The 22,401-nt window shown below is 46.3% G+C and overlaps 1 protein-coding gene across 2 annotated transcripts in view; it reads left to right on the forward strand.

Moving 5' to 3' along the window:
• Positions 1 to 21,113, forward strand: part of LOC118512694 (platelet binding protein GspB) — a 130,251-nt gene extending 109,138 nt beyond the window's left edge. For both annotated transcript variants that reach the window (XM_036057501.1, XM_036057502.1), the window contains exons 6-10: positions 8,195 to 10,304; positions 15,583 to 18,512; positions 18,580 to 18,975; positions 19,339 to 19,566; positions 19,680 to 21,113. In XM_036057501.1, the coding sequence (XP_035913394.1) occupies positions 8,195 to 10,304; positions 15,583 to 18,512; positions 18,580 to 18,975; positions 19,339 to 19,566; positions 19,680 to 19,811 (5,796 nt within the window). In that variant the 3' untranslated portion in view covers positions 19,812 to 21,113. The remainder of the gene's footprint in view (positions 1 to 8,194; positions 10,305 to 15,582; positions 18,513 to 18,579; positions 18,976 to 19,338; positions 19,567 to 19,679) is intronic.
• Positions 21,114 to 22,401: the final 1,288 nt, after the last annotated feature.

A 22,401-nucleotide genomic window follows, 5' to 3' on the forward strand; every position in this document is an offset into this window, starting at 1 on the left:
CGATGTGATGAGGCGGTGATTGCATACTTTCCGGCGTATATGGGCTACGGTGGGAGAAGTGTGATTGAGCGTGAGCGTCCGTATTATTGGGCCGGGCGCTACTAATGGCACATCGAGCGGATCGATAATTAGCGGAAAAGTGAAACGGACACCCCCTAATTGAGGTGGCCTAATTGATAAAGCGAAGCCAATGACGTGAGCCGGTAGTTACGGGCAAAGAAGTTGTGGCCCGTACGTGACGTCCGTTTTTGGGGGCTGCGAGAAGAGCGCCTGCTTGCCGTTCTGTGGGTCAGTCTAAAGTTAAGAGTTTAGGAGAGTTGGAAGATGAAGATTTATGATGGACGATGGACAGTGCTTACGGAATTGGTAAGCTTCACAATTAGTCCATATTTAGAAGAATTCAAGTCGCTGTGTTTAAGGCCGGCGCCTTGATCCTTTCACCTACAATCATATTAAGCATAAGACTACTTTCGTTCCGCAGACCCAAAAAAGCCACTCAAATTATGCAACAAAAACTAGGAAAATATACATTATCACATCGGAAATGTCATCCGATCGCTTAAAAAGCGTGCAAGCGATTTCGTAACATCGCTAATAGCTTTGCGATCTTTTCGCTTCTCTAAAAGGCACGCACTAATATGCCACGATTTGATAATCGAAACGGGGAAGGTATTATGCATGCGCAAGCATGAGATTCCAAATATTCCGAAAGTCCCATAATATTAACGCCGTATCGGACCGTAACCGGCACCGGAACGACGATCGGAAGAAGCGCGAGGATGAACCGCTGTTCGAACGAAACGAAACTCTCGTTCCCCGAAAATCCTTGCGAAGAAAGCAAAATATTTGCCAACACATGTCTCCATCTTCAAAAAAGCATGTGCAAGTTCCTCCACGGAACGGGATGATAAAAATATGCAAATTTATCTCTTACCTCACATCCCACTGTATCCCATCCCCCAAATCAGCATACAAAACCCTGCGCGAAGCATAAGGAACGCATGGTAAAGGTGGTGTGCAAAATTCAAATGAATCGTGTTTCGATTTTATTTTATTATATTCGGGCAAAATTTTAACGCCCATCTTTAAAACAAAAAGCACAACCGTACCTCACTTTACGGCGACCTTATGAGACGCCTGTTTTATGAGGTGAATCGTGAACGTGCGCGGGTGGGTTGGCGTTTGTAGTCGTTCGTTGGTATACATTTTTAAACACGCTGTCCGAAGGCTTCCGGGATGCGTTCGATTTCCGGTTCCGGCAGCAAGAGGCACACACCAGTTCGCTTTGATGACGCTTTTTTGAATGTCACGGTTTCATTTGCTTATTGGCTTATTCCCTTTCTTCCACACTCTCTTCCATAATCGATTTGGATGGTCGGCTTGTGATGCTCGGCTGTTTGGCCCATGGCTTCGGTGTTTTATTTTGCGATACTTATGTAATGTGCCGGCGCCTCTTCTGTTTTATGCTTATAAGACGGGTCTATAATGAAAAGGTTAATACGGTTATCGTAAATTTGATTGGTGAACATATCGTTCCCAAGAAAAAAAAAAGTCGTTCGAGCGCTTTTCCATTTCCGATTTTATTACCACCGAAAGTGATTTACTTTTTTTTTGTTTTTTTGATGTGATTTGTGTACCGGAAGTGCTTCAGCATACTTTCGTATTGTTCATTTGATAGCGCTGAGGAGTGTGTTCTTCTTTTTGGAATTGATGATTACAGCTTGTATGAAGTATAGTTACTTTTCGAAGAGTATGTATTCTTGCATCCGGGCCATTTCTTTTGCCATGAAGAATGGCAATTATACACTGTAAATCAACCTTAAGCTTTTTAATTTGTGGTTAGGCTTTACTTACTCTCTTATTCAAAAAATGAATTAAAAATTTATTTTCTTCAGATTGATTTTATTTTATAATAATTTAACTTGACTTGTATGGAAAGCTAGAGAACATTGATTATGCTGTGAGCCTGCTTAGCTAACTGATTAATGAAAAAACACAAATGAATTATTCCCTGTTTGTGTACCACTTTTCACATCAAATCAGATTTGAATTCAGATCAGAAGTAGACCATGTGGAAAAGATATTTTTGTCTAAATTAGTACCAGTAAAAATGACCTTAAAGATGGTACCTTATTAAAGGGTTTAATAAATGCAAAAAATATACGGATTTTAGGCTCAATTTAGTGACGTCATGTGAAGTCAATAAATTTAATAATTATCAATTGTGTTGGAGGAGCTGTTGCAGAACAGGATCATTCAGCCCTACTATAAGTTTTACTCCTGAGTGAAAGAGTTTGAAATAATGTGACCAATTTTACCTTTTTAATATTTTTTATGATTTTATGAGCAAGACGAAAACGTCTTGAGCCAGCCATTCGATAGTCTAGTACGACGCTTTAAATTTATCAGAAATTTGCAACAATCAAATGCTGTATTTCCACGTGATTTTATCCCTGTAAAACTTAAATCTTAAGCAAAAATGGACAAGGACAAGATGGGCATTTATACATATAGCATGTTGACCGGATATCTCCAGGAGGACCTTTGCTTCTCAATCTAAAGTCAAGGTGAAGTTGTCACTGATTATTGACAGCCAGGAAAAGTTAAACCAAGACCTTATGAACATTTATGTCTATGGCAGCCATGGCCCCGATTCCAGCTAATTGGGACAGGATCGCTGGGGAAATGGTGGCCATTATTTGTAGAATTCTTTTTCTATTTAGAAATCAAACATAAGTTGTGATATTTTCCCTGTGCACGATGAACATTATTATAGAAAGAGAATGTACTGAAAGGAGGTTTATTAGTACTCAAGACGATTGCATGAGTTGTTTTTTTTTATAAATAACCTATTTTTTCGATCCTTAAGTTCATAATATCGTAAGAAAATCATACCTGAAGTGCTTTCATCGTGAAAATGCGAACTAAAAGCTGAAGTGAAACAATGTAGGCATAATTCAAAACTTAACCTTTGGCTTCTAAATTACTCATGTTTCCGTTTGCGTAGGTAACGCTCAGCAGCACAACATTATTAGCCTAAACATTCGACACGCGTGTGTGTTTGTGTGTGTATACAACATATGACTTTTCAAAAGCAACCTCCCTTCATAACGCCCCCACCTGCCGCTCAGCTTGTTATTCAATTAAAATAAAAAACATTAAACCACAACACATCCTTGGCCAACTTTATCCGCGTGCCCAAAGTTTCAATACATATTTATGACCGGGTAGAAGCACCGTAGAGGGCATGCTTTTTTCGCTTCTTTCTGCAACAAAACATCCCGTGCCCCAACCCCCCCAAAACACCCGCTTTAGTTCATGAAAGTAAATTTTCATCAGCTGACATATTCTTCGCTCACACAAACTCTTCTTTAACGCATCCTAGTCGCTCGAAACTCTCCCGTCGGTCGTTGCGTTTCGCTTCGGTTTCTTGCTTCTCAACTTTATTCAAATGCGTTCCTTGTGGAGAGTAGGAAAAAAAGGAATTAAAAAGCAAAACATACCCCCCACCCCTTTTCATACATTAGTGAAGCGTAAAATGACAAGTACAAGAAAAAAAGAAAGCTCCCATATCCTTTACCGCATCCGAGCAGAAATTTACATTTAATGAATTTCAACTTTTGCTCATATTCAATGGGGAACGTGTGTCAGTGTGTCAGTGTGTGTGTATCGTTCCACACAGCCAAACACGGCCTGGATCATGTTCATTTGCTGCCATTTGCCATCTCCACCTCAACCACCCTGCCACCCTTACTTCCCCCTCCTTCCCGCCCAATCTATAAACTATTCTACCAGTTTGCTGGCGCGAAACATATTTCTGCACCTTGACTGTTGCAATTTTAATTTGATTAACTTTTCTCCGGTGAAAAGTTTAGCCCATCTTACGCAAATTCTTCTTCCTGCGTCGGTGAACGGCAAACGAATGGGCACCGAGCGAGGACTGGATATGTTTCTTCCTTTCTTTCTTTTTTAGCCACACGAGTTAAAATAAACTCAACATGATCCGTACGCTGCAACCTTTAGGACGTAATTTGTGTGGTCTTGTTTGCTGGCCGTGTGGGGAATGGGAGATACTGGGTGATGGGATGTGTTGCATTTGCAATTTGCATACATGGTGATCCTCGTTGCACCATTTAAGGGGAACGGTTCTTGTAAAGGTTTAAGTTTCGGTACGAGAAAAAGGCAAAGAAAAGGGACAATAAATTGGAGGTAAAAAACGATAATTTTGGGTGCAGAAGTAGTTTATTGTGTTCTTGTTTGATTATTTAACATTTATTGTACTTTTTCTTTTTTAAATAGTTTTATTAAGTTTATTTATTATTAATTGTGTTACTAACAGTTTTTTTAATTATTTTATTTAGTTTTCCTTTTCTATAGTTTTTTTTTCTTATTTCTAGTTTTTTGCTTTCTAGTTTTTACTTATATGCTTTGATATTTATTAAGCATTTTTTATCTTTTAATTTGTTTACTTTGTATTTATTCTATTTGTTATTAATTTATTTCATTTTATGCTTTGTGATTATTTTCTCATTTACATAAAGAATCTTAGTTAAATTGTTCAAAAAGTTTTACCTCTGCAAAGTATCCTCAAAAACGGTCTAAATTATATTTAAATAACTTTCTAAATTTCTTCTCTTTAATCCTTCTCCAAAACGAAAAGAAACATGTGTTGAGTGAACATCTTCAATCACCCCCCTTTAATACTCATCCCATTTCAGTCCCTGCCTAACTTTCAACGCTTCAAACTTTCAAACATTATCATCACCGAAACTTCACCGTCAATCGTAATCAACTTCTCATTGCATCGTCTCGCTTCAACAAATCTCAATACGCTTCTGAATCCTTCGCTGACCTGTTCCGGCCGACCTGCCTTTTACCTGGTGAATCCTTCGTGTTTTTTTTTCGCCCGGTTCGTACCGGTCATGACCATGTTGCGGTAGATTGAATTCATACGCCGTAACATAACTCCTTCGCCCGAAACCCGAACGTTCAAATTGAACCAAACCAATATGGAAATGGGATCATACACACACCGGCACCGATCTAACATTCGCTTCAGAAACGAACCGTTTATGTTTGAGGTTTTGTCTGTCCGTTGTGTGTGTGTGAGTGCATCATCTTGCGTTTCTTCCCCTTATGGCCCTCTTAAGACAACTCAGCGTTGTAACAGGAGACCAAAAGAAAAGCGAACACCAGAAGCTAAATCGGAACCAGGCGGAAAAGGTTAACTGGAACCAAACGGCCGGAACTTATGAGTGCTTCCGGTGCAAATAAGCGGAACCAAGTGGAGGGTGTATTTCGAGGTTGGGTAGGTTGGCTTTACATGCGTCAGGTTGAGTTTCATTCGAACCCGTTTATTAGTATTACGATCGCTTCTTTCGGCTTCGGCAAGACTGGCCGGCCGAACCTGTACGTCGTTCGAACCGTGTGTGCGGGTTTTTCCTTCACTTTTCACCGGTGTTACGTGCGGTGTATGCTTTATTGTTTGATTTTCGGTCAGGTGTACCTTTTTTTAGGAGAAGGAAAACAGTTTAGACAAGACGTTTAAAAATTCCATATTTTTGAGAAAGTCTTTAAGCTTTTAAAGGCATTTCACAATATAAAAATTATTATTCTTCACCGATTGAAATGGTATAAAATTTAATGCACAAACAGACTGTTATTATTAAACTAATGACTTTTTTTTTAATTTAATTAGAACCTTTTGCGCTATTATGGAACGATTTAAATGTAAAAAAAAATAACTTAACGATTTCAAGATGTTTTCTTTCTTAGTTTTTTACGATGATTTATTTAAAATTATTATGATCGTTTATTTGATTACTTAAAAATGGACTTAAATCGTTTTTAAGGTAGTTTTAAAAGGTTAAAGGTGGTAAAGAGAGAGATTCTCATTCGATTGAACAGAAAGGCGAACATCGCCCTTTTAATCAAATTTTCCCATAGCGAAGATCTGCTATTCGTAAATCCTTTACCTAACTCCGTCTACAAAGTATACCCTGCCGTCTGATTTAATACACTTCACACACACACACACACACACGACTGTCGACACGCCAAAAACCACAACACCGAGCACTCACAACGCAAAAAAGCTAAACCGTGTCTCGTGCGCTGCGGTCGCCATTAAATGCAATAAATGTAGCGGATGTCATCGTGGCGCTGCTGCTCAGGCCGCTCTTCAATCTTTCCCAGCTCATAATTCCCAGTTGATTTTCAGAAACACGAAACACCCTCCGACGGTTGAAAAGACAACACAGAAGAAGAACGACACTAAAAGCCCCCAGCTCAGGCAGAGAGGCAGTGTCCCGCGGCTGCGGGTGGGTCGTAAAATCATGTGTAAATACTCTCATAAAGCTCCGCCAAGATTATCGCCATAATCCGCATTGCTAGAACAGGAATGAATACACACACACAGACAGACACACAGTGCCAGGGAAAACGCGGAACTCACGATGCCGTAAATCGGAAATTCCATTTTCGTTCGCGCCGGGCGCATATTCCTTTGGGCGGAAAATTGAAAACTGTCCTCGTAGCTTCAGGGGGGGGTGAAAATGTGGTGAGAAGGAAGGGTGTGGGGGAAAATGAGAAAATCAAACATGACACTTTCCGTGGAAGTGGTTGGTGTTGAAATCGATACTATTTAGATTTACTTTGCAGCGTCGGGGCTGGAGGTACAAATTTCGGGAGGACAAAATCCGGGTTTCACTGCTCCATCCTTGGGGTGGTGAAATGATCGTCCTCCCACCAGCCCACCTCCCACCAACCTTAGCACCCCTTAGCAACCGAACCATAACGTTGCTAACTTACGCAAATTGCTTTGTTTTACGTGAAATCGCTATCAGTTTTAGGCTAGAACGGAGGTACTGGGCCACAGCAGCCAGCAGCGGTCGCTCGTCGCTCGTGTTCATTTACTGAAGCAATTTAATGCAAAGCAGGAGACGGTTCCAATTTTCTCGCTCCCGATACCGAGTCCGGAACGGAGTCCGGATCGGGAAGAGTGCGGACGTTTTCGAACCGCATTTTACGACGAGATTCAGTTCGTAAAGTTTGATGTGGTTTGACGCTGGCGAAGGTGGCGGATCAATGTTCCGAAGCGAATCGATGCAAAAACTCTCATTTGTCCGCCGAGTCCCCGTCGTAGGTTCCCCATCCGCAAAAAAAGACAGACCACAAAAATCGGATCCCGTCGTCGTGGGTCATAACCGCGTGAATAGTACGTGCCGCGTTCGATAGACACTTTGACACGCCACCGTGTGGGTGTGATTTGATCCTTCGCCCCCAAAAAAAAAAACCCCCCAAAAACCCAAGCGACTTAAGAATTCTGACTTTTTGAGGTTATGTGGCTAACAAAATCAAAACGAGCATCGTCGCACACCCAAAACGCACGTACCCGAATGCTGGCTGTGAGACGGTTCCGTTTTGACGCACTCCTCCGCTCAGGGCAGCGTGACTTCTTGGCAACAAAAATTATCACCGTCCGAACAGCACGCCGCAAGCGAGCGGTGGGGTAGGAAACGCTTTCGACACTTTGCGGCCATATTGAAGTTAAGCCAACCCGTACACTTTAGACTTTAGACACGAGGAACAAACAAATCTCACGCCTGCTCGCTGCCCGGGGAAAACTTGCATAACGAAACGCAAGGCATTGCCATTTTCCGGACTTTTCACGCCACAGGATCAGTGCTGATTTTCCGAACCCTGGCACCGACGCTACGTGACCGGAAGCGTTGGCTGCTGCTGCTGCTTTTGCTTGTGGTGAACGTGGATCAAGAACGCCGGCAAATTGAATGTGCGAAGGCGTAACGTTGTGGCGAGAAAATCCTCGAGCGCTCTCGCACGGACTCGATTGCAGCACGCAGGAATTTGATTTCAGGGGTCTTTTTTTGTTTCGGAAGAAATTGAGAAATTTGCACATGCATTGATCGTGGTTTTTGTGAAGTTGGTTGGTTTTTCTGTTTGTTGGTTAGTTGGAAGGTATACAGACAGATATTGCAGAGAGTTCCTACGCGGTTTCTTCAAGGAATAAAAAAGGTTGAGGAATCTTTGAAGTTAAAGTTTATGCAGAATAATTCTTCTTTGATTTGAACATATAAAGATTTAAACAGTTTGACTATTACAAGCTTGAAATTATCAATAAATTCTTTTACAACAATGTTAACACTCCTTCCTTTCTCTTCTTGCTACTCCACAGGTTCCGAAGCCCACCCCAGACAAGAGCAAGAAAACATGGGGCCAGCGTCTCAAGCTTAGCAAGCCATCACCCACGATCGAAGACAAGCAAAACGGTTCGCACAACGGACCCACCGGCGCCGGTTCTGCCCTGGTACCGTTCGGTACCCGTGGCTATGACCCGTCGCTAGACTTCACCAGCAACGGTCCGGGTTCGCTCTCGAACGGCACCAACGCGTCCACACACTCCAATGTGCAGCAGCTGGCCACGATGAAGTACGCGGAGACTTGGGTGTACGGGACGGTGCGCGGTATGCCACCGCCCCTGGCCATGTCACCACACCATCCACATCATCCCCACCTGTCCGCGATGTACTGTCCGGCACCTCCACCACCGGAAGTGGCCGTACTGATCTGTTGCTGCCCGGAGTATCTAACCGGCACGAAGCGTGAAATCAAAAAGGCTAGCGTGTGCAAAAAGTGTAAGGGATCTCGGCTACCGCTGGCTCCGATCGGTGGCACGGTACGTCTCACGTCCGGTGCCACCTATCTTGCACCACCACCGATCCGCTCCAGCGCTGGGACGGTAAAGCTGGCCTCAACGTACGGCAAAAAGGCTCGCCCAACGATTCTGGGCAATGGCAATCCGGATCCGTACGATTTTATGCGCCGTTCGAGATTAACGCAACCGACGGAGAGTAGTGGTAGTGGTAGTGGGGCATCGAAGTCGGTCAAGAGTAGTCTGAAAGAAAAGCTAAGAGGACGGGCAAAGAGTACAAGTCCTTCGCGTGGACGCAGCGGGAGTACGTCCGGAGGGAAGCGTGGCTCGGCAGCAAGATCTCCGTCACCGTCACTGAGCAAGAATGGATCACGTGTTGGAGGTCGGAACAGTGGTAAGATGGAGCAATCGTTCCAGGACTGTTGGGTTGGAGAACCGGAACGTGATGCAGAGCTGCTGGAGGACGGACCATCACCGACTGCCAATAGCTCAGCCGGCCAGAATCGCAAATCGATCCTCCGGTGTGACGTTAACCCGTACGATCTGATCTCGCTGAGCGGTCTCGGTGGTTCCGCCGGTTCGGGTGGCATGCTGAGCGAGTTCTCACCGGACGGGGACGAGTTTGATCTGCACTCGCAAAAGTACGAAAACATCCTCGACACACTGTACGCGAACCGGTACAACCCGCCGGCAAACGCTATCGCGGCAATCAATGGCCAAAGAATCAAGCTGTTCGATGACTCGGGCACCAGCGTGTCCGGTGCGCCCGTGTACGACGATGTCGACGAGTTTGTGTACGATCCGGTCGAGATACCGGTCACGGCGGAGCTGGAAGCGAACGGCACGGAGCAGCCCCCACCGGTGGGGTCCGGTACACCCGAACGGCCGCCGCGCTCGAAGAAGCCGGATGTGGTAACCAAAGAAGACGACAGCCGACAGTCGCTCCCGTCGTCACCGATCTCAACCGATCCGGCGGTGGCGCAAAGTGCAATAAAATCGATCCTCAAACGGCCGTCCTCAATGTCATCAGCGGTGCCACCGTCCGGGACGGTGGAGAAGGACACGAGCTCTAATCCGGGGTACGACACTATCCGGCTCAACCACACGCTGGTGCAACGTCTGACGAAGCTCACGACGAACGGCAGCGGTACGGAGGAGGGATCCACATTCGGGAAGAATGGCACCATCAGTGCTAGGAGCCTTAGCGACAAGCGGATCTCTGGCTCACAGTTTTATCTCCCCACGCCGTTCCCTGTGGTGGCGGTTACTACTGCCGATAGTTCGCCGGACTCTGGCCAATCCACAACATCGGCCAGTGGCCGGAAGAAGGTTCATTTTTTGGTCGAAAACGAGATCATTCACGACGACGATCGACTGTTTGCTCAGATGCTTTTTACCGAGGTATCGCCAGCGCTGGAATCTACTGTGGTAATCACAAACGGAGCTGGGAAGGGCGAATCCGAAGCGAAAGATTCACCCATGAAAAGTACGGAGCTGCAGACATTCAGCAGGAAGGAGCCGTCGCCAACGAACGAAGTGTCGTCGTCGGTGGAGACTGAAGCACCTGCCAAAGTGATCCTACTGCCGGCAGCACTCTCGATTGCGACGAAGACTTCCAATGGCACTAATGAGGGTAAGTTTGTCTCCAGCCAAGAAGCTTACTAAGAGAATCCTTGGTTGTTGCTAATGATTAGCAGTTCATTTGACGCTACTCCAATATCTCGCTAGGACTGGGAAGGGTAAAAGCCGAAGAGAAACTTAATGTCAATATTCCAATTAGCAGTACAGAGCTGGGAGCATCCTATAAGGCTTTCTCGTCTAGGCATTTCTTAAATCCTCTCGTTATCCTCTGTAACGCTTCCGATTGATTCTGATTCTGTAACTCGAGCAAAAGTTCTTCACCCACTTTCAACGAGCAAATATTTACCAGCAGTTCAAGAAAGCTTCAGTCGGAAGAAGGAAAAGCAACCACATCGACACTCTAAGCTAGTCAGCCCTTCGATTAATTTCAAACATAACACAAACTTACACACACACACTTCGTAAAAAGCACTTCGTTATCATTCGAAGCTACCACATTCGATGCTCATCCGGTGATATGGAATTGAGGCCAAAGTGATCGAATAAACCAACCCATCCAGAAATCCGATCAAGGGCTTCTTTTGCCAGTTGCCGGCACAGGAACTATGACTAATTGGATAATTTACACCTATGACACCCTCTCTTACGGGGGGGGAAAACCAGAGTGAAAACTAGAGTGAGAATGGGCACGTCCTTTAGGCATCAATGTCGATTTGGTTTCGAGGTTGATTGAATGATTGGCAATTAGTGTCGGCCGGAGCAGCTGCTGCTGAATGTCGGATGTATTTGGATCGACTGTCAGTTGTTGTGGCTGGCCACAGGAGTCAGATTTATTTTTGGGTTAGATTTGTGCTTATGACCTGAATTTTACTCCATGGCAAATATTGTCAGAAATTGGTCAGAAATTTGTTTAACCTCACAAAGTGTAGCAGTCTACTGTTGCTACTGGACAGTGGGACATCTTGTAGGACATCAAAATTGACAGCACGCTGTTGACGTTTCGGTTAGGGGCGATAAGTATCTTTGTTATTGTTATGCATACATTCAAAGTGTACTGGAGCCCTCAATTGAAAATTAAAAATCTTAATTTATTATGAGTCTCAAGTCTCAAGACTCTATTTGATTAATTTCTTACCCACTCCACAACTCAGTTGCTTTTAATCACAATAATAGCCTTAAATTAAGCATTGATAACATTTTGAATATTCAAATGCTTCTTCGCCGATTAAAATAATTCACATCCGAGCAAACACGGGCCATAGTGGAAACCCAGAATCGATCGATGTGTTCCGTTGTCCACGTGGTCTTTTTACGACCATCACCAACCACCACAGCGGTACATGTTTCTTCCGGAATGGTGAGCTTTGGCTTTACCCAAAAACGCCCGTTAGCTGCCGGTGAAAGTCCGTCCGAACGGAACGATCGGTCCACAAATTCATTAATTCGTGCTGTTAGTGTCGGGTTCCTCCTGAGCCAGCGGGATTCCAACGATTCCACAACTGCAGCGCTACTCCGGTACTCCAAACTCCGGTAGCTGAAATTGATTCGACATAAAATAAATGTCGCCCCATTATGCTTGTCATTTTTCCCGCACATGTTCGGGTTTCGGCACAATATTTGCATTGTCCCACGTCTGGGCGCAAGATGTGCAGTACTCGCACTCGGTCGGTCGGTGCGATGCGGTTCTTCAGCGCGCCAAAATGAGCACCGGTGCTCGGAACGACGCCAGCTACTGCAACTGGGGCGGGTATTGGTCTGGCCCGACCAACCGACCTCCGACGGACGATTGATGTTATAGTCCGCTGAACTTGATGGCCGCTAATTATATAGAATTAGAGTTTATGCTAATCCAGCGCCGACATGGATCCGCTTCGGGCGTTCCCATTATTCGGAGGAATGACAGGTGTGCGCCGTTGCGTGTGCGTGACGCGAGCGGACGATGGTCGCACCGGTCATCGCACATCGCCGTACCGGTTGGAGTGCGCTTGTACAAGATGGTGCGATTAATCGCTGCAGTGGTTTTTAGGGGGGGGAGTGCTATTTTGTGCCAAATCGATGCACTCGATCGATTTTTGGTTTTCGGTGTCCAAACGATCCGGATCGCTTACGCGAATCCCCCATGCGCAATCGTGCTCAGCGTTGCGTGCTTTGGAGGTTTGACGATGTGTTTTTGGAGTTGAAATTGAATATGCAATCAGGGGTACTTACTTGAGCTTCGTCAGCAGCTCGATTGTTTAGAGTGTTTTGATGCGTTAGAGTTTAAAAATTATTTTAGATCTAAAATCAGTAAGTCTCTCACGAAATGTTACGAATTCTGATCAAAACTGATGCAGATAAAGTGTTTTCTATCTTGTAGAGCCTTGCTCTCGGATTACCACAATTTTCATACGCTATTTGTTGTGCGCCTTAAGGAATGAAAACAATTGAACCCAGCAACCAGCTCAAGGTAATCTGTTTGACCTACTCCATCTTTAGAGAAAAAAAAATGGAAAACATAATCCTCAAATGGCTTTACTCGGCAGCGAACCCCCCCCAAGGAGGCAGTTTCTGTACACTGCAAAACAAAAGGCCCCCCACAACTGACAGCACCCGGGTCCGATAAGCCATTGATCCTTGTTACGATAAATCCTTGACCTTTTTAAGGCCAGGCGTTCCCCTTAGCTTTACGGCAGCCAGCAAAGAGGTCAGAAATCATTCCCAAGTAAAATCTTCCGGAACGAACCAAACCTCGAAAACTCGCCTCGTTTTGAAAGCTCAACCAGAACGGACCGACACGGGCTGGGATTCCTTGGGGGGAAAACCCCGGGAGGGAAAAGATTGGAAAATTTGCCTATCACACTCCCAAACACCCAGCTGGGTAAAAGTCGGAGAAGGATGAAAAATTTGTCGAAATTATTTGCACCGCAACATACGGTCCTGTTGTTGCCCAGAAAGCCGTCGTTTTGTTGTGCGATGCCGGGTAAGAAGTGTCCCGGGATTTCTGGCTACCATTTTATTTTATTTTTTGGAATGGAGAAGGCTTTTCCGAGGCTGTTCTTCAACTTGGGAAAAGTGAAATTATGGCAAATATTTTACGTCCCATCTGCCCATACGTCCTCGGCAGCCTTCGGAGTATCCTCACCTGATGGGGATGAATGCCCTCGGGAGTTTTTGGGGAAAATCCTAAGGGTGAAACGAGATTTTTGCCAGCTTTTTGAAGCATTCGCATAAATCACGGGAAGGCGAAAGAAATAAAATAACATGATTGGGACACATCCGACCGATTCCGACCGTCCCTGTTTCAATGTCCCCGTCTTCTGGTGTGTGTGGGATGTGACATTGTAGTTGTAAAGTTACAAGTAGCAGAACTCGTTTCTAGGGGTTCCGTTTTCTCGCCCGAACGATTGTGTGATGCCAAATGTGTTCGATAGATCGAAATGGTGCGATTTGGGTTGTACCGGAGCAAATCCCCGTTGCAACTATGAAACAACATACGATGAACGGAACAACAGGGAACGGGAGCAACTATCCAAAAAGGGGTGCCTGATTTATGCGAAACCCGTACACCCTCGATTGCGGAGTGATCGGAAGTGGTGCTGCAAAGTACGAGTATTTACATATGAGCTTTGATTACGATTCGCTCCAGCCCCACGGTAAGGGTGGAAACGCATCCGTGCCGTGAACTTTTGTACCGTGTATGGCAAGTGTACAGGAGCAGCGCCCGAATGAACACGATACAAACGCCGGGACGACAATTCCTTGCGGAGATAAGCTCGCAGGAAACGAATGGGAAGACGTACCCCTTGGTACTTCTCGTGCTTGCCGGTGAAGATAGCGATAAGGAATTCGACAAACAAACGTTTGTCTTCGGAACGACCTTAACGAAAAGCGGGTGCGGGTGCTGGTACCCGATTATTGTTCGCGTTGTCACCAAGTGGAACGGAGAGGAGAAGCAGAGGAACACACGCTGCTCCTTATGGTTGTTGTAAGGCCGGAAAAGCTGGTTGGTTCGTGCTTTTCATCATTGCAACGGAATGCTCGACGGATTGTTTTCATCGCTCGTTGGTCGGGGTTGAGGTTGGGGAGAAGGAAAAACTTTTTCCTACACTCACTCGCACCAGTTACCAAGACACGAATCGGTGGTAGTGTTGGAATAGTGTAAAGCTGAAAAAAGATCGTACCGAGCTGAACCGGAAAACTGGGGGCACGATTTGTACTCTATCGCGATGCACAATTTTCCATTGCACAGCAGTTGTGGTGGGTGTTGAATGGGTTGAAAAGAAGAGAGAGGAAGGCGGGGAGGAGAGAAAGGAAGACACAAGCTGTAAGGATGTCACTGGATGCTGGGCTACATTGTTACTTGTGACGCTGCCTTGTATTGAGATGTTATGATTTTTTTTTAAATTTAAATTAGGTGCAATGGAATTTGATGGGATTTGGACCCCGGATCTGAGTCTGTTTTACATCTCCTGTTATTAAATTTATTTCTCCACAGATCTTTAAAGAGGATTTTCTATAAAAACCTGTCCAAATATATTATCCCTATAGGTAGGATTTCCTAAAACTGACCACCTGTAAGCCTCCTATACGTTTTCAAAATTCATAACACAGCCGTCAACAAAACAACCCAGCGAAAAGCTGTTGGCAACACAGCGTTAAAGTTTATAGCGGGTTGCATTTCCAGCTAACCTGCCAAACACCTGCGACCAGTCTCATTACTGCTTGTCGCTGTATCGAACCCATTCGCACTGTGGCACGTGCTCATTATTCATTCATCAAATTTGTTCACTTTCGGTTCGTGGGAGCTCTGGGTTGGCCTGGCCGGTACGAAAAACCCCTTTTCACACAAACCGAGTACCCATTTCGAACCGGATATTGGAACACGTTTTCCCGCTTCCGGAACAGTAAGGGGATCCCGAAGCGACAGGGTTATGTGACACGGCAGCGGTGGATCCCTTCACTCACTCCTTCGCAGCAATTGTGCCGCAGGTCAATCACAATATCCTGCAGCCGTGTTAGGGTGCCGGTGCAGTAAATGTCGTTTCGCTCCAATAAGTCCGAGAGGTACAAATCAGCAGCAAACATTAGTCGCCGGAGTAGTAGATGGTGGCAGTAGTATTAGTTCTGCCCTGTACTGCAGTGCAATCGGAATTGACCCGGAACGAGCACGGGAAGCTGTCGAGCGGCTGGGTCGATATTGGTGTGGTCTAATTAATGTTACTGATTTCAGCATATCGACTGGTGTGCGGAATTGGAACTGAATTAGTAGGGGAAGAGAATGGGGAGGGCTAAAATTGAAATAATGTTTGGTGTCTAACAGCTTCCGTTTTCCCGTGTTTCTACCATTGCAGAACGTACCAAACCGAGTGCGGTCGCAACGGTGTTCCAACGACGAACCGGCCCCGTTCGACGGAGCTTTAGTGACAGATCGTCACCCACCAAGACGAATGGGTACGAAGGGCGCGAATCGAACGGAACCGGCCCCGGCGTTGATCAGTTCAACGATACGATGGCGCTGCGTGTGAGAGCCTTGCGAACTGATTCTCGCACAGCTTTTGAAGATGAAACAGCTTCTTCAACGTCATCGTCCTCCTCGTCGGAATCTTCCATCGGTTCCGTCGCTTCGCTGCTGTTGGCAGTTGGGCAGAGTGGTAAAGCCCGGCCAAAACTACCACCACCTCCACCACCTCCGCTGCAACTCTCGTCGAGCGTTGGTAAAACGACAGCAACATCACCTTCACCACCACTCACGAATGGGACACACGCAAACACCACCGCCAGCAACAACGTGTACGAGGATTTTTGCTTCGGCCTGATGGCGGGCGTCAGGCGTTCGAGTAGTGATCGGAGCAGCTCCACCTCGACCTCTTCCCGTACGGTGGTACAGGTGCTGGCCAGCTCGTCCGCATCCCCGTCACCAATCTCGTCGGGCGCCGCCATCCACCGGCTCGAGATACGTCACGATCCGGAACCGGAGGAGGAGCACTATCAGAAGAAAACGTCCATCATGATCACGGGCGACGATTGCTACTCGACCGTGAACGTGGACGGGGCTAGTGATACACCGATCTATCAGTCGTCGGTGGTGGTAAACGATGGGAGTGCCCTATGCTCACCGGCCAACGAGATACGTCAGACGGCTTCCAACACGATCACTATAAGCGTGAGCTCACCGACGTCGACGCTGGAAAGCCGGGGAAGCAAGTCGTCAAGTCGGTTGGATTCGCTTGGGAGAGATAGCTCTGGGAAGGGAGATGATCTTGCGATGAAGAACTCCGATGGGAAGAGTGAGCAAGCTACGAATGGAACGGTAGTTTCGATGGGAAAAGGAGATGAGGTCATGACCATCACTACCGGAACGTCCATTATTCCTATCGGAGGAAGTAGCGTTACTGGCAGCAATGGTCGCACTTTGATCAATCTGGATTTTAGTGAGCAGAGCAAGACAGGTCCCTCATCCTCCGACAACGATCCTCCCTCACAGTCAGCCAAAACACCCGACAGTATCACACCGATCGCACAAGTTCCTAGTGAAAGCAAAGACTCCAAAGATCCACCGAGTGCGCGTGAAGATGGCGATCACGACCCACCGCAACAGGTGGCCGTCAAACAGTGCCTGGTGGACCTTACGCCGACACCGGTTGTGCTTCGGCGATCGATCAAACCTTCTGCCGAACCATCCGCCACCAGCTTACAGGCGAAGGTGTGCCGGAACAGCTTTATCGCCAAGCTGCTAGAAGATCCCTCCCTGAGCCAGCTGTCCGAAGGGCTGGACTACGATCTGATCGCAAAGCTGATCGAAAACTCACTGCTCCGACTGAAGGAATCACGCAACGGACTGGACATGAGCGGTACCAAAGACGAAGACGACGTGTCGAAGATGATCGAACAGTCGCTGCTGAAGATACAGGAGGAACGCACCAAGTTGGCCAACGCATCGACGCAGTCACCGTCGGCGGTGAAGCTACCGGAGATCCAGAACGGTAGCAAGCGGAGCAGTGTTAGCTCGGGCAATAGCTACGGCTCAGCAGCCGCGTACGAGCTGATGGAGTTCGATCAGTTGGGTGATCTGAGCGATTGCTATCAAAGCTGCAGCAGTGATCTGACGGTGGACGATGACGCGAACTCTTCCCGCAGCAAGTTCTACCAGATGCTGATAGACGCGACCCTCTCGGAGATCGAAATCAACACGACGAACGATGATGACGATCATCATTACGAATCGATCCGACTGAACGGGGATCCGATCTACGAGGAGATCAACGACATACCGCCACCCTTGCCACTGACAGCTCCACCGATCGATGACGTGGATCTGGAGAAGCAACGGAACGCACGGTCCATCTTCGAGGGTGCCTCAAAGTATGACATCCTTTCGTACCTGGTGGACGCTAAAGAGCGCGGCATCGTACAGGAGGATGGCACGTACGGGTTCCAGTTCGGTGCGGCCGGTGATGACATTATCCTGGAGGAGGAAGAATCCGAACCGATCACCGAACTGCGACACCATCAGCGACAGATATCGGACATCAGCAGTCGGCTGAGTCACCTTTCGGGCATTAGTGATTCAAGCGAGGACACATCGCTCTCGCCAGCGACGATCGGCAACGGTGGCAGAAGCAGCAAAGCGTCTGCCGAGATCGAACGCAACGATTCGGGCGTTGGATCGGAAACGAGCAAAACGTCTCGCAGTCGGTGGCAGAATCCGGCGTCCGCCTCACTGCTCACCAAGATCACACCGATCCACCTGTGCGAAGATTGTGACGGTCCGGTAGAAACGCAAGTAACCGAGTCGGGCGTCATGTACGCACCGCTCGTGTGTCGCAAGTGTGGCAAGAAGCGAGCCGAACGGAAGGAGATCATAACGGAGATCGTCGAGACGGAGGAAAAGTACGGACGGGATCTGCAGATCATACTCGAGGAGTTCTACCAGCCGATGCTGGTGGCCGGGCTGCTGAACCAGGATCAGCTCTCTGCAATCTTTTTGAACGTGGAAGAACTGCTGGAGAACAATCAGTTCTTGGCCGAGCGGATGCGCGATGCGCTGGACATCGCGAACGAGCAGGGCGACGACGACCTGCTGACGGTGAACATCGGCAAGATCTTCCTGGAGGCGGCCCCAATGCTGCACGCGTTCGAGAGCTACTGTGTGCGGCAGGGTGCGGCCAGCCTGCTGCTAGCGAACCTCGAGAAGGAGAAGGAACTGCTGCGGATCTTTCTCCGCGTGTCCCAGATGGAAAATGCCGTACTGCGGCGAATGAATCTCAACTCGTTCCTTATGGTAGGTCGTGGGATGCTCGAGATGTACTTGGAAGCGATCATGTCTAATTGATACTGTTTTCTTTTAGGTCCCGGTGCAACGTGTCACCAAGTACCCGTTGCTGCTGGCCCGCCTCTACAAAGTTACTCCGGCCCATCTGGAGGGTAAAGAATTGCTGAAGCAATCGCAGGAAAAGATTGAACTGCACCTAAACCACATGAACCGGGAGGCGAAGGATGTACCGACGAAGCTATGGCGTCGGATCTCCTCCTCCAGCCCAGGTCGCCGGCTGTCCTGCGAGCTGGACATGATCAACATTAAGCTGCGCAAGATGGCGGTCGATGTGCTGGAGTGGAATCACGAGGAGGTCCGGTTCGCTATCGAGGGACGGTTGCTGTTTACGCAGCCGAACGATGGCAACTGGAAGAAGAGCCGAACGATCAAGCTCACCTCGATCAATGCACTTCTGGTGACCAATGGGAAGGTAGGTAGAGGCTAAAGTACTTTAAGTAATAATTTCTTTATCCTTCATTTAGGCTTTTTTCCTTCAACTAAGACATCCCAAAGAATTCAAGTAAATGAAGAATTACAGTGCTTCGGAAAATGTCTGACACTGGGTTCCAACTCCCTAATGAAGATTAGTGCTCTTTACCACACCAAATCAGGTGCGCTGTCTGGGGCAGCACCTGACCGGACCTAAAGGAATCTTAACTTTTCATTCCCATTTCTCACTGAAAGTGTCCCAAAAGTGGAAGGGTCACAAATCATGATAAAATGCAAAAAGGGATTCCAGTTCTTGAGATATTCGCCTCACTCAACCTTCCCCTTACTCGTTTCCCACTTCCAGCCCACGGCCAGCTACAAGGCGGACCGGGCCCTGTCGGAAACGCTCAGCTTTCCCCGGCACACGGGCATCCGCGAGGCATCGCTGCTGCTGGTGCGCGAAAAGGGTGGCCGGTATACGCTGCTTCGCGAACCACTGTTCCTTGACCGGTGCATCGTCTGCTCCGAGCACGACTGGGAGGACTATTTCGAGGTGCAGGAGATCCTCTCGAAGGAGTCCTTCATATTCAAGGTACGTGCATGGCTCCGTGGCGCATCAATCAATATCGTGTTTGCTGGCACGCTCGACCGTGCTGTCACATACTGAAACTATTTTCCCTCTTCTTTTTTCTCTCCCACTGACAGGCTGAGGACGGTACGAAAACGAAACAGTGGTACGCCCAGCTGCAGTACCATTCGCAGGGTATGGGCACCTGGCGTAAGCGTCGAAATGCGCTCGCCAACATCATGATTAATGGCATGATGACACGAACGTAGGAAGCGGAAACGATGACTCCCCCCCCCGACTTCCAGACAACAACAACAACAACAACAGCAACCGCCTCCCACCCACTAACCCGTGCCAACCCAACTAGGATCTGTTTTTGTATATGTGTGTGTGTGTGTGTGTGTTTGAACTTATGTACGCGCGAATGTATGTAATTGCATGATTGTTGGTATGTAAATGCTCGGACAAAACGACCGACCAAGAGAGAAAGAGAGCTAGAGCGTGCGAATGTATTGGTAAGAAAAAGCTAGGAAAGGAATCTGTACAGACATTATTGGCCAGCAACATACCGCGGTGGACAGACATTTTCGCTCCACAACAACAAACCGTTGTTACAAGGAGCTATTTATTCGATTAACGTTTTTGCGAACGAATTATGGGAGGTTTTTTTGTTTTTGTATGCGCCTTTTCTTGTCACATCTTTTGCTCGGCATGGCATTTAACAAACGCTTTCTTTATCTTTCTTTAGTGTTTTTTTTTCCTTATGGAAGTGTTGACGCAAAAATGCTCTTTTCTTACGATTAAAGAAGCTCGAGCTGAATTTTACTTTTATAACATCTTATTAAAGCAAGTCTGTTTGATTTGTTTCCTTTAAATTTCTTTTTCCCCTTTTTTACTATAAACAGTAAAATATATAATGCACTGTAAAATCGATTGTAAGTAGTAGATGAAGCGAACAAGCACGAAAAGCACTAGGAAGTAAATAGTAAACGAATGAAAACATAATGTAAAACAAGCTTGCAAAAACGGAACGCAACATGAAACGAAAGAACAAAACAAACGAAGAGAAAAAAAATGGGAGTAAGTGGGAAAATGGGAAAAAACGAAATGTGAACAACAAAAAACGTAACTGCAAATAAGTAATTTATCTTGCTTAGTGTGAAAAGTAGAATGGGAACGAGAGGAGAAAAAAGGAGAATAAAAATCGATTGTTTTGATCCTTGTCTTGCGGGAGGTAAATAGAAGGAGGATAATAAATATATCACGTAGCAAACGAAGATGCTAATTGCTTATTGAATGGAGAAAACAAAAGGAAAACTAAACATAATCGATATGAAACAAATAAAGGAAATAGAAAAAAGGAAAGTAAAACATAACAACAGAGAAAGAGGAACTCACAAGCAGGCAAGAGAAAGGTTAATACATGAAAATAAGAAACAAAAGATAAAGCTTTCCATACGAAACCTAATAGCAGACAGAACGATAACGTTTACTCAATTTTGTACGGCGAAGAGACAACAACAAAAACAACCTGCAAACAGCAAATAAATAAAGAAATGTTCTTAAAAACAGTGGACTGTGTTCTCTCTCCCCTTAGTATGATATGGGTTGATGCTGACCTCGGATGATGGACTCGCTGTCCAGGAGAACATCATTCATATTCATGCTCCCAACCCATGGTTTTCCGTCCAAAGGTTTGATGGCTTATGATTTTTTCATTTGTCCCTACTTTGCCACTACCCGCTACCGCTCCGGTCGATCTCCACGACCCGGAGACGAGCGAGACTCTCGGACTCACATTATCCTAGACGAACTGCTCCGGCATCCAGGAACGGTACGGCATTCGTTACGTTACCGACCGGTTGGTTTTGTATTCAAATGCGTTCCTCATGACCATCGGAACGGCCATCGGTTTGTGTTCTTGTGGGTTGGGAGCGTTGTCCGAACTCCATCCGTGTGCCGGTTGAAACGTGCAACTGTGGAATAACAATTAGCCAACGTGTTTTGCCATTCCCTCCGTTTCCCGGCGATGCTTTCCAGTGAATTTCACCACTGTACGGTTTGCTGTGTGTGTATGTGTGTCTGTGTCAGGAAAATCGGGCGACATGGAATGGAATTGCTGTGCTGCGAAGAAGGGTATTACTTTTTGACTCCGAATGAGCCACCATGGATGGATGGATTGTTCCGTGAGGGTTAGATGAATTGTGAAAAGATTACAAAATCATCCTGCTTGCCAGCAATTTCCAGCGGAACACCGACAGAGCGAGAGCGGTTTTGCATAGTAAATACCGAAAGAACGGTTCTTTCGGCAATGATGAAGGTTTTTCCTCCCGGCGAGCTTACGTGGTCATGCTAATTTTTCCTCCCTCTCCCACAACCGGTTCCGTGGCTCGGGAAAACGATTTTTCTAAGTATTAATCTGACATTTAATGTAATTTATTAACGGGAAAGCGGCGCGCATACAGTTGGACGTGAATTGAGCGTTAACGAAGCGTGAGTTTACTTTCCTAATCGTGCTTTGGATTGCGCTTCAGTTTTATTAAAAAAAAATTAAAATAATTTTTATTTTCTTTTTGAGACCTGGATGCATTTAGAAAAAAAGAACTATAAAAGATTTCCTAAAAAATAAGCTTTAAAAATTAATTTAATAAAAAAAGATCATTGAACCCTTCGTATCAACCTTCTATGAAGAAAATGTTCAGGTGGCATAGTATGAAATTCATGCAAATTTTGCTAATTTTAACCCACCTCAACTGGATGATTGACTTTCCAAAACTTTAATCCCAATAAACGAATACAACACCCATTCCTACGTCTAGTTCAAGATTTTTTTTCTCTCAATCAAATATGACACACTTT

Source organism: Anopheles stephensi, chromosome 3 (assembly GCF_013141755.1).
Source record: "Anopheles stephensi strain Indian chromosome 3, UCI_ANSTEP_V1.0, whole genome shotgun sequence".
Taxonomy (NCBI): domain Eukaryota; kingdom Metazoa; phylum Arthropoda; class Insecta; order Diptera; family Culicidae; genus Anopheles; species Anopheles stephensi.